Here is a 17,802-nt window from a genome sequence, read left to right as displayed (position 1 = left end):
TTAGGCACCCCCGGGGGGAGGTTAGGGTTAGGCACCCCACCCGGGGGACTTAGGTTTAGGCAGTGGGGAATGGGGGGTTAGGTTTAGGCACTTAGAGGGGGGATTAGGGTTATTCACTTGGGGGGGAGGTTAGGGTTAGGGGGGTAGGTTAGGTTAGTTCATACTTTCCTGGGGACGATCGGGATTTCCAGCGCTGTCGGGCTGCCGCTGCCGGGATCTGTTCCACTGTCGGCCTGACGCTGCTGGGAATCGAACTGCCGGCCATGCGGCCGGCGGTATTACATACCTATTCTGACACATGTAATATGCACAGACAGATTTACAGTAGGCCGGGGCGTGTCCTAGCTCATTTCCGAATTTCATTATAAAAACAAAGGTGCCCTGTATCCCTGCGCTACATGCAATACCAGCCAATATTAAGGTGACAGATACTCTAGAGCTGGCAAATACTTTCAGTTGTATAATTTAGCAGATGACCTCCACGTACACCACCCTACTCCTCTGTAGATCGATAGGTTCTTCTATGTGATCCATCTCCCATCTATAGATTGGCCACCCTTTCTGCATGGTACAAGTTGTCCACTGCTCTGATGACTATGGTCTACCTTCTACTTCTTTACATTAGAAGGTGTGGCCAATATGATTCCTAATTTGAGAATTACTAATTGGATGGACTGTGGGGAAATCTCATTGGCAGAGGTAACATCTGCCGGTAAAATCCCCTTCTTTTCTCAAATTCAAGCCATGTTCTTGATTTCCCATCAGGATTTTTATAAAATATGGGTTCACAGTCGCTCAGTCACTTCAAAATATATTTTGGAGAGATTCACTTCTGTTGGATAGACGTATATCCTGGTGTTCGTTTATTGCTACAGGCTAATATATCGAAATTCCTAGCCCAAGTGTTGACTTATCCCGGTCCCTCTCTGAGAATGAATGGAGCTCTGTTTTTCGATTCTGCTTTCACTTATCTAAGTGTATCTCTCATTCTGAGATGTTATTTAAACTCTTAAGCCACGTAAACACTAGACGATATAATGAATGATAACTATATCATTCATTATATCGTCCAGTTGATATGCCATCAACGACCAGCGATGCGCGCTTCCGCTGGTCATTGACGATGCCGCTCATCGCCCCAACCTGCTGTCCAACCAGACGATATAGTCAGGTTGGGCAAGTTCGGGGATGAGGGAGGGTGCCAGCACTGAACGATATATCGTTCAGTTGTGTGCTCGATGTCTTTAAGAACATTGAGCACACCACTGCCGGGGACACACTACACGATATTGCTCTTGGATCGAATCGTGTAGTGGATATGCGCCTTTACATAGAATGTATGTGACCCCTGATAAGCTCCATAGATTTTGGCCTACTCTTCCTAAACACTGCTGGCAAAACTGTGGGCATAGTCGAGATGGTATTCGAGTTTTGGGCCTGTCCAGTTTTAGAACCCCTGTGGAAAAGTGTGATCACCAGAGTTACAAAGATAAAAGCGACATCAGATCCACTGCTATCTTTGTTTCATGTTTACCATGGCACCATCTCCTTTGGAAATAGATATGGTATATGCCATATTTCTACTTCAGGGTCCATAGGGGTCCACAGGGTGACCTTGGGGGTATAGCTGGATCCTGGATCCTCGGGCACCACGGAGTTAAAGCTTTCAGCTGCTCCCAGGATGCACTTGGGTCCAACCTCCCCTATACCCCGCCCCCGAGCCACAGGCACCTCAGTTTAAGATGGTGCCCGGCCGGAGTCGGGTCACCCTGCGGGGGGGGGGCTGCAGGAGCAGCCCCCTAAAGCTTTTTATTTTAACTTAGTTTAATTTTTTTACTATAGTTTTTTTCTCCAGAGCGGCAGCGATGGGCTGTCTGTACAGACGCCCACGCTGCCGCTCCTTCTCCCTGCTGGCGCCGCGACGCCAGCACTGAACTGGGGATCGCGGCGGGGGAAGCCAGAGTCTGTACTAGCCGGACTCTGGCTTCCCCCGGGACTGCTGCCGGAAGACGCCGGGGAGATTAAGGTAAGCCGCGCACCGCTGATTAGCGGCGGTGCGCGGGTTCCTTGTAAATGCAGTCCCATGCCCCCGGTCTAGGGGACAGACCGGGGGCGCTAGCGGTGGCGGCGGGCCCCCCCTCCAGCGGAGACATACCCCGCCAGACCACTAGACCACCAGGGTAAATTATGCGGCAAGCGGGATGCCGGCAACCCGGGGGTTAAATATGCTAGCCAGGGGAGGAAGCCTTCCCTGTCTAGCGGCTCCTCCCCTCAGCTCAGCGCGCCTTTCAGCTCGTAGTCTGGCGTCGCTGAGCTGCAGCTACTCGGGCCACTCCTCCTCTGAGGTCTCCAGCAGCCATTTTCTTTAAGTGGCAGCACAGATCTTCAGGGAGCACGCGGACCGGTCCCCCTGTGTACCTCTCCCCCGACAAGGATAGTGTACACAGCACTATAGCCCTCCCAGACACTGAATCTGGGAGGTTGATTGTAGTGGAAAGGTGCAGTGAGTATATCTTCCTGCATGGTATGTGACTTTTGCTAGTGCTGCCTGTCTGTGTCTTTTTTCTACTTACTGTCAGCCTATACCTATCCCTTTCCTTCTCCTACAAGCCCTACAGGTGTGCGGGGGAAGGGTGTTTCTACAGACCTATATAAATCACGTATTTGTGAGGTCCGTCACATACAGTTGTGTGCTACACAGTACCATATTGTGGGCTGTTGTTCAGCACACTGGTGAGTGCGCACGTTTTCTTCCTAAGTCATGTCTGAGGAGAAGATTGAGCACTCCGGGGCTCCGGTATTGTTCTTCTGCAGGCGCTGTTCTGCAGGAGTGGATAGGGAGGATTTGTCACAGGACGGCCTGTGCGGACGGTGCCAGGCACTCCCTGGTATGTCTAAACCTCCCATGTCGCAGGAGCCACCATGGGCGATGTTTTCCCAGGTGCTGGTGTCCATCGCGGACCGTCTGTCGGTCCCGACTGCCGCCCCTACTAGGGCGTTGCCCCTGCCTGCCATCCCCCATTCCCCGGGTGTCCCACAATTATTGCAGACTCCCCCGGGGTCTCAGCCTGTTGGTCCCTATGCGGGGTTGCCAATGTATATTCAGTCCACCCCTGTGGCACAGCAGGCTGTGGTGCCGTTTCAGGCTCCTGTGGCAGCTCCTCCACCCTGGGTGGATGCGCTTTCCCACACTGTCCAAGATTTGGCGGCAGCATCTTCGGCTTTTCAGTCGATGGTGCGCAGTGACGTGCCCTCCAGGGCGTCTAAACGCTCAGTCATGGCGCAGGCTGCGCATCTTTCGGATTCTGAGGGGTCCTCGGATGATGGTGAGGTGCAGGATGACTCAGCCTCAGATGCCTCAGTCCAGGAGGTAGACACTAAGTCTTCCATCAGTGTGCGGGCTCTGGTTAAGGCGGTGCGGGCCATTCTTCTGATTGAGGATGAGGCACCCGCTCCCAAGTCGAGGTATCCTAGTTTTAAAAAAGCTAAGGTTACAAGCGTTCCCCTTGTCTGATCAGTTGACTGATCACATGGCGGTGGCCTGGCAGACACCCAGTAAGCGTTTCCTGCCACAGAAACGCTTAACGTCCAATTATACATTCCCGGAAGCGCATTGTAAGAAATGGGAAACTCCGCCTGCAGTCGATTCCCATGTAACACGCCTCATCAGGAGTGCTACTTTGCCATTGCCGTCTATATCCTCGCTGAAGGATCCTACGGACAGGAAGGTGGAGACTTGTCTAAAGTCTATTTATTCTCTCTCAGGGGCTGTAGCCCGGCCGTCCATGGCCATCTCCTGGGTGGCCAAGGTCATTGAGGGGTGGGCCAACGCCTTGGAGGACATGTTTACGGATGAAGCTCCGGACGTCCAGAGGGGTTGTTAGGACAGATGAGAGATGCCGCCTCCTACATTGGAGAAGCATCGTTGGATGCTAGCCTGTTGACCTCTAGGGTTTCGGCGGCAGCAGTGTCTGCTCGTAGATCCTTGTGGTTGCGGTCTTGGAGAGCAGACGCGGATTCAAAGAAAGGCTTGGAGGCCTTACCTTTTAATGGAGAATTACTATTTGGTCCGGACCTGGACAAAATAGTAGATACCCTGGCAAAATCCAAGTCAGCCTTCCTCCCTTCAGCTACTACACCTGCTAAGGTCCGGAGCTCGGCCTTTCGTTCCTTTCGGGTTCAGGGCAAGGCAAAGGGTCAGTCCTTCCCGAGGCAGTCCGCACCCAAGACCGCTTCAAAGCCAAAGAAGCAAGCCTGGAGTGCTAGGCGCCCTTCTTCCAAGCAAGAAGATAAGCCTTCTGCGTGATGGGACGGGCCTCCCTCTGGGGGACCCCAGAGTGGGAGGCCGACTTCTTCAATTCGCCCAGTGCTGGCACAATACCACCACGGATGCCTGGGTGCGAGAAGTGGTCTCCCAGGGGTACGCCCTGTCTTTTCGGCACAGGCCGCCTGGCCAGTTTTTTTGCACAAGTCCTTCTCAGGACAAAACAAAGGCCTTGCAGGTTCAGGAAGCCATAGAGGCCTTGCTGACGGCGGGGGTCATTATACCCGTGCCACAGTCTCAACGTGGGATGGGGTATTACTCTACGCTGTTTCTGGTGCAGAAACCCAATGGCTCTCATAGCCCCATCCTCAATTTGAAGTCCCTGAACAGGTTTCTCAGGGTTCCTAAATTCAGGATGGAAACTTTGCGTTCCATCATTCTGGCGATGGAACCAGGGGACTATATGGTCTCCCTGGATATCCAGGACGCCTACCTCCATGTGCCTATAGCAACATCGCACCAACGGTTTCTGCGGTTTGCTATTCTCCACTACCAATTCAGGGCTCTACCCTTTGGTCTCTCCACGGCACCAAGGGTATTTACCAAGGTGATGGCGGTCATGGCGGCTCATCTTCGGAGCCAGGGAATACGGTTGCTTCCGTATCTAGACGACCTCCTCTTGCTGGCAAGCTCCCCGGAGGTACTGATCCAGCATCTCCACCTGACGGTCGCTTGTCTACAGGCGCACGGCTGGTTGATCAACTGGAAGAAGTCCTCCCTCATCCCATCACAGCGGATGGTTCATTTGGGGGCCCTGCTGGACTCTCGTCAGCAACGGATTTTTCTGACTCCAGAGAAGGTCTGCTCCTTACAGCTGCGGATTCACAGTTGTCTGAGCAGTGGCAGAGTGTCTGTGCACTCAGCGATGAGAGTTTTGGGGTCCATGGTGTCGGCATTCGACATGGTGGAGTTTGCCCAGTTCCATTCCAGGCCCCTGCAGGGGCTGATTCTTTCGGAATGGAACGGATTGCCACACAGGAGCCGCTCCTTACAGCTGCGGATTCACAGTTGTCTGAGCAGTGGCAGAGTGTCTGTGCACTCAGCGATGAGAGTTTTGGGGTCCATGGTGTCGGCATTCGACATGGTGGAGTTTGCCCAGTTCCATTCCAGGCCCCTGCAGGGGCTGATTCTTTCGGAATGGAACGGATTGCCACACAGGAGCCGCTCTCAGATGCTGGTGTTGTCCTCGGAGGTGCGTCTGTCCCTAGCCTGGTGGCTGCAGACGGCTCATCTCCTAGAGGGGCGCCCCTCTTGGATCCCGGAATGGGTTCTGCTCACGACAGATGCCAGTCTCCGGGGTTGGGGGGCGGTGACAGGCTCCTTGTCACTTCAGGGTCGTTGGTCGGCGGAGGAAGCGCTTCTTCCCATCAATATCCTGGAACTGCGGGCAGTATACAGAGCCCTGCAGTTGTCCGGCACCGCTCTTCACGGAAGGGCCGTTCAGGTGCAGTCAGACAACGCCACCACGGTGGCGTACATCAATCACCAGGGAGGGACTCGCAGTCGAGCTGCGATGTCGGAGGTGTCCCGCGTCCTGGCTTGGGCGGAGCGCTATCTTCCAGCTCTCTCTGCAGTTTTCATCCCAGGAGTCCTCAATTGGGAGGCAGACTTCCTCAGCCGTTACGACGTGCATCCCGGGGAATGGTCGCTTCATCCAGAGGTATTCCAACTACTCGTGGACAAGTGGGGGCTGCCAGAGCTGGACCTGATGGCGTCCCGTCACAATCACAAGCTGCCTGTATACGGGTCAAGGACAAGGGACGCAGGCGCAAGTCTGATAGATGCGCTGTCGGTGAAATGGCTGTTTCAACTGGCTTACTTGTTCCCTCCGATATCTCTGCTGCCTCGGGTCCTGCGCAAGTTCAAACAGGACGGAGGCACACTGATCCTGGTGGCCCCAGCGTGGCCCAGAAGGCCGTGGTACTCCGATCTGCGGAGCCTGTCCATCGACGCTCCGTACCTCCTACCTCAACGGCGGGACCTGTTGTCTCAGGGGCCCTGTCTTCACCCGGATCTGGGTCGACTATCTTTGACGGCGTGGCTCTTGAGACAGCCGTCCTGAGGTCTCGGGGCTTTTCTAGCTCCGTTATTACCACCATGCTGAGGGCGCGCAAGCCTGCTTCCACGAGGATCTATCACAGAGTGTGGCACACATTCTTTCAGTGGTGCGAGGCCAGAAACTATGATCGCCAGGTGTTCCGGGTTTTGCGTATTCTGGCTTTCCTTCAGTCGGGTTTGGATTTAGGATTACGTCTTTCCTCGCTGAAGGTGCACGTGTCTGCTCTGTCGGTGTGGTTCCAGCGCAGGATCGCTGCTATGCCGGACGTACACACCTTTTTCCAGGGAGTTTTCAGAATCCAGCCTCACTTTGTGCCACCTGTGGCCCCGTGGGATTTGGCGGTGGTTCTTTGGGCCTTACAGGGTCCGCCTTTTGAGCCCTTGGAGTCAGTGGAGCTCAAGTGGCTAACTAACTTTTAAAACTGTTTTCCTCTTGGCAATTGCTTCTGCCAGGAGGGTTTCAGATCTGGGGGCGCTTTCTTGTCGTCCCCCTTTTCTGATTTTTCATCAGGACAGAGCGGTGCTTCGCACTCGTCCTGAGTTCCTGCCTAAGGTGGTTTCCAGGTTCCACATTAATCAGGAAATTGTTGTACCAGCCTTTCAGTCGCCTGATCTTTCGGCTGGGGAGGCTTCCTTAGACGTTGTCCGTGCACTCCAGGTTTATGTGGACCGGACTAGTTCTGTGAGGAAGTCAGATTCTTTGTTTATCCTCTTTGGTTTTCACAAGAGGGGTTGGCCTGCCAACAAACAGACTCTAGCCCGTTGGCTTCGTTCTGTTATTATTGAGGCTTATATGCAGGAGGGTTTACCTGTTCCAGCCTCTGTTAAGGCTCATTCCACTCGGTCTGTGGGCCCTTCTTGGGCTGCTAGCCGTGGCGCCTCTGCTGTTCAGCTCTGTAAGGCGGCCACCTGGTCTTCCATTCAGACCTTTTTGAGGTTCTATGCGTTTGACACCTTTGCCTCTCAGGATGAATCCTTTGGGCGCCGGGTTCTCCTATCAGCACAGGAGCGTCCCCGCCCTTAGTTGGACTGCTTTGGGACATCCCCAAGGTCACCCTGTGGACCCCTATGGACCCTGAAGTAGAAAACAAGAGATATGGTAAGAACTTACCTTTGTTATCTCTGTTTCTACGAAGTCCATAGGGTCCACAGGGCACCCGCCCTGACGCACCTGGCTTCATATGGGCTCTGTGACTGGTCACCGGTTTTCCGTCTCCCATTTCTGTGAGTATGGTTCTTGTGTGTTCCAGTCTTCCTCTTCTCTGTTTCGTCTCCTCCTCCGGCCTGGGCTGCTTACCAACTGAGGTGCCTGTGGCTCGGGGGCGGGGTATAGGGGAGGTTGGATCCAAGTGCATCCTGGGAGCAGCTGAAAGCTTTAACTCCGTGGTGCCCGAGGATCCAGGATCCAGCTATACCCCCAAGGTCACCCTGTGGACCCTATGGACTTCGTAGAAACAGAGATAACAAAGGTAAGTTCTTACCATATCTCTTGTTTTTAGTAGCAACTAAAGCACTGATTGTCTACCATTGCCGCTGTAGTGCCTAGCCTGAACACTATTGAGTCCAAGGGGGTTATGTAATAGGTTCCCATTTCACGGAGCCGTCTGTTTTTCTGCGAGATTGCAGCTAAATTTAAAGAAGCAATCAGTTATAAGCCTGAACCAGCCTTATGACTGATTGCTTCTTTAAATTTAGCTGCAATCTCGCTGAAAAACAGACTGCTCCGTGAAATCGGAACCTATTAGATAACCCCTCTGCTCAAGCCAACGGTGTCCCTACTCCTCTTCGGCCAACAACCCATTGATGCGATGGTTTAGGTGGAATGAATACAGGGCAAAGAACCAGCTGGCCGCTGGTGAAAAGCGGTCTCCTAGACCTGGTTGTACTAGCTAAGGCAGAGGTTCCCAAACTCCGCTATTACAGTCCACATTTTAGGGATATCCATGCTTGAGCAAAGGATACTTAATTAGTACTTAAGTCAATTTGATTTAACCATCTGGATTCAAGCATGGATATCCTTAGAACCTGGACCGTAAAGGAGGATTTTGGGAACCTCTGAACCAAGGGATGATCATATGTGATTGTCTGGGTATTTTCTGTACTTTTGTTCTCTTCTGGGGAACCTGGCTTGTTATTTACATTATGAACATTAAGGTTTTATGTTAGATTGTCTTGTATTTTATAATTACAATATACATACTGTATTATTATAAGTAGGGATGTGCAGGCTCGGATAGGTTCGAGTTTGCACGTGGAGTTCGGATTTTTCCCTCCAAAAAAACGGAACTCAGAAAGAGGCAAAACGTCATCTTGCATGGACGAACATCATCATTCCTGGACAAAAGTCCAGGAATGATGATGTTCGTCCGTGCAAGATGACGTTTTGCCTCTTTCTGAGTTCCGTTTTTTTGGAGGGAAAAATCCGAACTCCACGTGCAAACTCGAACCTATCCGAGCCTGCACATCCCTAATTATAAGTGTACCCTTGCATATGGGCTCCATTACCCCCCCTTTTCCTGTTCATTTTGCAAAGCCTCCCCCAATTTGTTTAATGTAATACTCAATAAAATGTATATTGAAGAAAAAAAGCCAGTATTTTCCATACATGTAAAATAAATAAATGCATGTACATCCCTTACAGTGTAGCATGATTTAGTGGTCTATTTACTAAGCAGTGTTAGGAGACAGAGTGAAAAGTGATAAGAAAGTGATAAGGTGCCAGCCAATCAGCTCGAAACTGTCATCTCAAAGGCTGTGTTTGAAAAATGACCGTTGGGAGCTGATTGGCTGGCACCTTATCACTTTCTTATCACTTTTCACTCTGTCTCCTAACACTGCTTAGTAAATAGACCCCTCAATCAGAGCAAATGTCCTCCTTTTATAGCTCCTAATGGGCAAAGTGTGCAATTGTAGATTGTACATTAATTATATCCTCTTATTTCTCCTTTTCCCTATTTACCCAAGTAACCAAGTAATACATCTATAATATATTCCCATATTCTGAAAAACAACGGCCCCCATTTTACTAAACACAATTTAGAATCCATAATGCCCATTCAAGTGATACTTATCATAAGTGTAGGGGGTCAGGTGACTTGTTTTCCCAAGACAGTCCCATTTATTCCACCAGAACTCTTGACGTAACAATACTTATTTCCCATATTTTAAACTCCTGGTGAACTTTATTTGTAACCTAAACTGATTTAACGGTTGCATTATAGTGTTATATGGGTGTCCTGTGTTGTGGGATTTGATTTTCATATTTTAGTAGCCCTAAACTGTCATGATTGACATGAAGTGGTTTAAAAGTGTCACTTGATGTTAAATTGAATTTTAAATGTACAGGTCACCCGTAGGTCCTGGCAGATTAGCCTCTGTAATTCTATCCTCCTAGATTATTTTCAACAATAAATAAAGAAAATAAAAACATTCATCTGCCTGATGTTATTCCAGTTAGAGAATCCAGGTTATGTTCTTGGTGTAGTCCTCTAAAAATCACTTGCACTTAAAATCAGCTGTTATTGGCTGGAACGGATCTTTGTCTTGGAGACGGAAGGATAACAAATGATGTATATGACCGCATGCTACATGTGATAATATTGACAGATACACGGCAGGAGTATTTACACAGGCTGACCCGAACTGGGCTTCATCTGGCTACAGCTGGTTCAAAGAAGAGATGAGAACATTGTTAAATAGTTTTCCTTGGTCTGGTCTATTTGGTTATATCATCAGCTTGCTCCATTCTCTAGGACTCATCATTATGCTAAGCATCTCCCTACTTGAGGGCACCTGGAGGACATCTGCTTCACCCCATTTTTTTTCTTCACCACTCTGTTTTTTTTATTTTTTTTTTATTTTGGGCATTTGTGTGACTATAGGCATTTGAGCCGTGAAATTGAGTGGACGTTTCTGGGAGGTAACGGGGGTGGTTAGGCATACGTAGTGTGCCATGAGCAAACCAATGGTTCGTCTAAAGATGTACCGAGATGGATTAGCACTGCTGCGAGTGGGCATCTCAGAATGAACAGAATGGCATTAGCATAAAGGCGCAGACGCTGCTACGTCTTCTGCCGCATTTGCTTCCACCTCTGAATCGGGCCCATAATATTTATTTAATCAGTATTTATTTAATTTAACTGAAACTTTAGGGCCTGATGGTGGACACAATGCCTTTGTTTGTGGGGTGATTATTTTCATGCTGCACAAGCATCTGATTTGCGCTGTGAAAGCGTCCTGAGGGATTACCGACGGCAGCAGTCCGTGAACGTTTGTGGGAGGTATCGAGGAGGTGAAGAGACAAACGCAGGCATGTCGTGCCCGTTTCGGGAGGATGTCTCAGTCTGTGTACACGGTTACAATGGCTTCTGCGTCTGACTTCTGACAGACATTCTTGGCATTTGCATAATTTTGCAGAACCGCTGCGTATGGAATCGCTGTTGTGACGAGATTTGCATCCACCTCTGAATCAAGTCCTAAGTCTCTTATTCTGAAGTCAGGTAATGTTTAAAGGATACCTAGAAAACACACAAAAAAAATCAGGCGCTCCAAAAATTAGAAATGCAAATTAAAATGCAGCTCACCACTAAGGGGATAGGCAGACCCCTTAAAGAACTAATTGAAAAAGGAAAAAAAGCTGGTGTGGGAGCGCTAAAAATTTGCTAATGGAACATGCATAAAAATAAATGAGGATAGCATAAATATAAACTCACATTTAATGTCACAAAAGGCGCATATATATATATATATATATATATATACACGAAAAACAGAATATGATCTATTCAAAAGCAGCAGATGAAAAATAGACATAAAACAACTTGTAAACAGAATGTGGTGTGTAACAGTTAAAATTGCAATGTACATAAAATGCCCTAATAAAAGGAGAATACCCCTGGGGAATATGGGGTGTAGTGGTGAATGAGTATTAGTACTTGACTGAGTCAATTGGTCCTCAAGAAAGTGGGACACCAATGGCTGCATGCAGTAAAAAATAAAATAATAAATTATAATGTTAGTATTCCAGGCTCTAGTAGCCAGATATAGTGGTCAAATATTGCCAAATGAACGTAGCTGGATCATTCCAGTGGCTTACCTACTCGATGAGAATAGTAGTGCGGGTGCTCAGTGGCAGCGGGTCTGGATAGTATAGCCGCTCGTGGGTCCCGGCCGGGAAAGGAATAAATGAGCAGAGTCTCGTAGTGCTGTTAGCGGTGCGGCTCTGATGTGGAGCGGCTGAATGATATGCTGCCCTTGCAACAAGCGACGTCTCGCTAAATGTTGCTGGCCGTCAGGAGTGGCCTCTCAGTGGGTAGACACTGATTGTGAAGCTGGAGTCTGCAGGTCTTTAGCGGGGCACTTGCCGAAAGTGGCCTCTGACTGAAGTGATGGCAGCTTTGTGGCAATGGTCAGTGTGACTTGTGAACAAAATGTAGTTGGGAGCACATAACGCGTTTCTCGGCCCTGGTAACCTGGCCGTTTCCTCAGAGGTATGCCTCCCATAGCAGTACGTCAGTATATATCTCTCCAGATGGACAAGTTAAGTTGTTGCAGGTGTAAGCTTCATGTGTTACTAATTAAATTAATGGTAACTGTGTAACAGCCGATTTTATACAAAGTGCCCGCATCAAGCAGGTTTAGAGAAGTCATTATCTTTAAATATGACCAGAAAAGCATATCTCAGTGTCCATATGTATGCAAGTTATATATATAGAACCAAATAAAGTGAATATATAGATGAAAACACAATTTATATAGAGAAAAAGGAAATATCATATACATTTTTATACTATCCTTGTTGTTTATTTAAGTATGGGCAGAGAAAAGAGAATATTAACTCCATAAATGTGCACATGTACAGACAGTTAAAATATAAAACAAACCATACATGATGGTAAAGAAAAAATGTAACTCTATATAGAATTTTCATATATATATACATATGTATTTTTATATTTATTTCTATGTTTATTCTCATTTTTATTTAAATTTATATATTTTTTATTTTTTGATGGCTATGATTCATCCATGTTGCGCCACTGCCTAGTCCCTTTATCTTGAGTTTAAATACATCTCATTTTTGGGATTATCCACTGCTGCAACACGTTTGTTTCTTATTATACAATTTACATTTTTTTATATTTGGTATCATGTTCTCATGTTTTTCCTTTAGAGATTATTTATTCTGGAAGGATCATTTGATGTTTTAAAACATTATATATGTTATTACCATTCATGCAATCGTTTAGTGTATTATAATCATGTTCAACTTATAGTATATGTTTGAACATTACAGCCATTTGTGCATTCTGATACCGGTTGGTTCAGAATGTAGGTCCCTCCGAATTGTTGATTTCTTATGTTTTATTATATTTATAAATCCTGCGTTTTCATGATTTATTATTTTTCATTTTTTATTTTTATTTTCTTTACAATCATGTATGGTTTGTTTTATATTTTAACTGTCTGTGCATGTGCACATTTATGGAGTTAATATTCTCTTTTCTCTGCCCATACTTATATCAATTTTTATACTATCCCTGTCGTTTATTTGATATTTCCTTTTTCTCTATATAAATTGTGTTTTCATCTATATATTCATTTTATTTGAGTCTATATATATAATTTGCATACATATGGACACTGAGATATGCTTTTAAATGTGAGTTTATATTAATTCTATCTTCATTTATTTTTATGCATTTTCCATTAGCAAATTTTTTGCGCTTCCACACCTGCTTTTTTCCTTTAAAGGATACCTGCCTACTCTGCCAGGATGTCCAGGAGGCTCCCGAAACTCAGGTGGCTCTCTTGGACGCCCAGAAGAGTGGGAAAGTCTCCCAGAGACCGCCGGCCGGCCATCAACTTACATTTATAATTGCACCTGTGTCCTTAAATCAGCAAAAAGTGTGTTGTGTACAATCTTTTATCTTTATCTGTTGTGGGAAGATCCCTCTTTTCCAAATATACGAGTAAGCACCTTTCATCAGTCTGTACTTAATGAAACAGGGCCACTGAGTAAAACGTACACCTATTTGTGCATCTTGTGTGTTTTCGCACTCTGCATGCGCCTAAACCAATCATATGAAAGTGCTGTGATGTACAGTTGTACACTTTCATTCGCATCTTCATTTCTAACTAAAGTGGTGTAACGGGGCACTCTTAGGGGCCTATTCATCATTACTAAACTTTCCCTGGAGGTAATTAGGTTTAGAACTCGCATGGAGTTCTACCTAATTACCAGAGGAATTCATCATTCCTCCTCCCTATAACTATCTATTCCGAAAAAGCTGTCATTTTTGCGATGACAGCTTTTCAGGAAATAGATAGTTATCTCTATCTACACTAACTTACGCAGCTGGAAACAGTGCTGCGCATGCGCTTTTAAATTCATTAACCCAGCGCATGCGCAGCACTGCCTACACATGCGGTAAGATTGTGTCCGCCCCCTCCGCTCACCTGCCCCCCCTTCCCCCCGCTCACCTGCCCCCCCTTCCCCCCGCTCACCTCCCCCCCCCCTTCAGCACTTACCTGTCCGCGCAACAGCCTCCGGCTCCGTCCTGCTGGTCTGTCATGTGGTCTCCCAGCAGACCACAGTACAGTTTAGAAAAAAAAAAAAAAAGTTTTTTTTTTTTCTCTAATCTTTATTGTGTTCTGCTGGGAGAACACAGTGTCCGACCAGCCTTCGGAGCCAGAGGACGCACCAGACCACCGGAGGAAGACGCCCGGGGACCTGTCCAGCTGGAAGCTGGTAAGTCTGTCCTGCTATTCGCCACCTCACAGTGGCGAATAGTAACTCCATCAAATTCCGAAAATTCATAATTTTCGGAATTTTATGAATACCATCATTTCCACATCCCCATACTAATGTATGGGGAGTGTGGAAATTAACGCAGGGAGACTTAGCAAGGAGATATCAGTGATATCTCCTGTGCTAAGTGGCTTTATGAATACTAAAATAACGTTATTTAAGGAAAATGTCCTTAAAAACGTTAATTTAGTGTTGATGAATAGGCCCCTTAGTGAGGATGTGTGGCAAAACAGCATTGGACGTAAGCGTACATACACCTGATTCAGATGTGTCTTTTACATCAAGTATTGGATGTTGCAGGTGTGTAGAGATAATTACATGGGGCCACTGGACCCAATATTTAAAAATGTTGGGGTCCTGCTTCACGGTTTCTGGGTTCAATCATAATTTATTGATTTGGGAAAAATCTAAAACCCTTTGATTAAAATAAAAATAATTAGTGTAATCAAGTATTTTGTTTTATTTTACATCTACAAAATGCAGATCTAAGAATCATAACATGTTCCCCACATACTCCTCAAACCTAACCATATGCCCCTAATATACCCATCAGATCCCCCCACATGCTCTCAGAACTCCCCAAAAGTCCTATCACCTCCTCACTAACAGTTACCGCTTCAGCTGATGGGTGGGAGAACAGGCTCTCCTGAGTCTCCTCCTCTCCTAATTTGATTAGATGCAAGATCATCATCTGATTGGCAGCCACAATTGATGAATCAGCTGACCATGATTGGTTACTGAGGACAGTAGTATCTGATTGGCCAGGGCATGTCCTGCTGAATCCGGGTTTTTTTTTTATCAATGCGTTTTTCGCACTGTGTAAAGCAAGAAGTTTACATCCCAAGCTGGAGCGCAGATGGCTTCGGGTGCGGAAGCCTACGTGTGTCCAGAAAACATGCCAGCATGATTTGTCACTGTAGGCAAGTTTCTCAAGGGAAAAATATGACTTTAAGAATAACTAAACAAGATATACTGTGTTTACAGATGAATAGTTTCTTATTTATTCACCTTTTTTCATGTCTGCATGTTATTCATAATATAGGATGTCTATGGAATATTCATGGGTATTAATGATTGAACAGTCTTGGGGCAATTTTGAATCAAACTCAAGGAAAGTGTTTTCTATCTGCCCATGCGTCTGTGACGCAGTGCGCATGCCTCTCAGTGGTTACCGCCGGGGGACGCAGATTGCAATTGCATGGAGATCCAACGTCATTTGCATCAGCTTTTTTTGGTGGTAACTGGTGGGTGGCTAAACACTACAGTATGTTCCACTAACACCGGCAGCCATGGTTCTCTCAGACATTCTGCACCTGCCATTATCAGGTGCAATGTCTGATGGTGCAGCCAATGATCCGCCGTTAGTGCGTCTTTGTACGCATATCGGCAGGATCGCGCTGCAGCGGTGGGCGTCTCATCTCAATAGGTGGACGCAGTAGTGTAACGACTTGTTTTTAATTTTGGATATTTAAAAATACATGATAATTTTTGATTTTGTGGCTTTATGTCCCCCCTACCTACTGGTATCTGATAGCTGTATTTTATTTGAGGTGTGACAGTGTCTTTCTACTTGTAGATGGTTGGACGACATTTATATTCTGGGAGTGTTGACCGGACGGCAAAATGCTGGTTGTCTGACACTGGTGAATGTGCCCGGACCTACAAATCTCACAAACACAGTGTTAGCACTTTGAAATACCATGCTGGAACATGTAAGTCACTTTCTTCTGTTCGTGGTCTTTTCTTTTTGCATTATCTCCACAAGCCTTAGGGTACTGTAACATTTAAAATGTAAAGTTGTAAAAATGTTGTTTATAGCAGGGAGAAGATATAAATTTCACATGTTAAAGATTACTTAAGTAGCAGCTTGTGTTTTTATGGATTACAAAATATATTTGAATAGTTCTGTTGACCTTTTTCAGAAGACAGCTGCACCATGGAATAAATACATGGAGAGTGTAGGCACCTTCCCTACCATACATACATACATACATACATACATACATACATACATACATCTGGTATCATTGTGGCTGAACAGCTCCACACTTCATAATATTACCAGGAAGTTCCAGGCAGCTGACTTCTGTAACTTGCCATCATAGGCGATACTAGACATTTAGTAATGGGTGGTCCCAGTTCCAACCCCTTGCCAGAACTTATGTTACCTTAAGTCATGGATCTTCAACCTTTGGCCTTTCAGCTGCTGTGGAACTACAGATCCCAGGATGCCCTGCCACAGTTTTAGCATGCTGTTATATCAAAACGGTGGCAGGGCATGCTGGGAAGTGTAGTAACACAGCAGCTGGAGGGCCAAAGGTTGAAGACCCCTACCTTAAGTGGTACAAGTGTAAAATAGGCGCATCACGAGGGGTGTGGTCACTCAAAATGGGGGAGTGTCATCATGCACTCTACCCATTTCGCATTCCTCTACATTCTGTTTTGAAATACGAGTCGCATGAGGCTCGATTAATTAATATATGCAGCAGGGGAGGCGGAGCTCGGGAGGTTCTAACAAATAGTTTTAGTCCTTCCGATCATTACCGGACCGGCCGCGGGCGTTATATGCTTTAAATTTGTGGCAAGCTGGCTAATGGGTGGTCTGGGCACCCCCGGACCACCCCTTAGTTTTGTCTATGCTTGCCATCTCCCCTCGCAACAACACATGCAGATACCAGTTATATCTATAAATCCTGGTAGTTGCAGAGGTAAGGTAGGACTAGCACCTAACCCTGCTTATAGCCTGATCTGCATAGATCCCTAGGGTCCAATCACGTAGTTGTCACATCGGTAAGCTTCCCCATAGTCCATGTGCAACACATGTGCCCTCACCTTGCCTCCTGCATCCGACATATTGTGTGAGTCATGTCCTGAGTGTAGCCATCAGTGAAGGAGGGACATGGTGGTGATGATTAGAAAGCCTTCAACCTCTAGTACAGCATCTATGTGTACACTTTAAGCCTATTCCATCGTGAAATTGCAAAGATTGCTGTGACTAGGATAATAGTAACTGCCCAGTAGCAGAATCCACATTTCTCACCTCTGACAGAGACCTTGAGGGCTTCATACACAGCATACTCAGTAAATCAAGTGCACATGTAGGAGTTCTTATTAGTGGGCCCAGAAGATAGCAAACCTAGGGCCTGATTCAGACCCACTCGCGAGCGGCTGTCCGCTCGCAAGTGGGTCAATGGTGTGCACTGCGCATGCGCACGACGGAGGGAGCTCCGTCGTGCGCATGCGCGAGACGCGATGAGCGAAGGACTTTCCTTCGCTCGTTGTGTCTGATCAAAGGGGGCGTGCTGTCGATGTTGATTGACAGCACGCCCCCTTTGGTGGGCGTGCCGGGGGCGTGCCTGCCAGACGGAGGTGTTCCCAAGGGAACGCCTACCGTCAGAAGCCGGCCCCACTGACATCACTAGTGATGTCAGTGGGAGTGATTTTGGCTCTGATAGAGCCAAAATCACTCCTGGCCTTGCGGTTGAGAAACTCAACCGCAGGCTTCTGCTCGCACTGGCGATGGTCGCGATGGTCAAGACCATCGCGACCATCATCCTGCACGTTCGTATAGGCTGTGGGTGGTGACCCACAGCTATACGAGCGTCCAGGA

At 47.1% G+C, this 17,802-nt stretch overlaps 1 protein-coding gene across 2 annotated transcripts in view; it reads left to right on the top strand.

The window, feature by feature from the left end:
* WDR86 (WD repeat domain 86) overlaps positions 1–17,802 on the top strand; it is an 82,012-nt gene that overhangs the window by 52,537 nt on the left and 11,673 nt on the right. For both annotated transcript variants that reach the window (XM_088446413.1, XM_088446414.1), the window contains exon 6: positions 15,769–15,904. In XM_088446413.1, coding sequence (XP_088302539.1) covers positions 15,769–15,904 — 136 coding nt within the window. The remainder of the gene's footprint in view (positions 1–15,768; positions 15,905–17,802) is intronic.

The sequence above is a fragment of the Taudactylus pleione genome, unplaced genomic scaffold, assembly GCF_031769625.1.
Source record: "Taudactylus pleione unplaced genomic scaffold, aTauple2 ptg000398l, whole genome shotgun sequence".
Classification (NCBI taxonomy): domain Eukaryota; kingdom Metazoa; phylum Chordata; class Amphibia; order Anura; family Myobatrachidae; genus Taudactylus; species Taudactylus pleione.
This window is presented reverse-complemented; position numbering and strand designations above follow the sequence as displayed.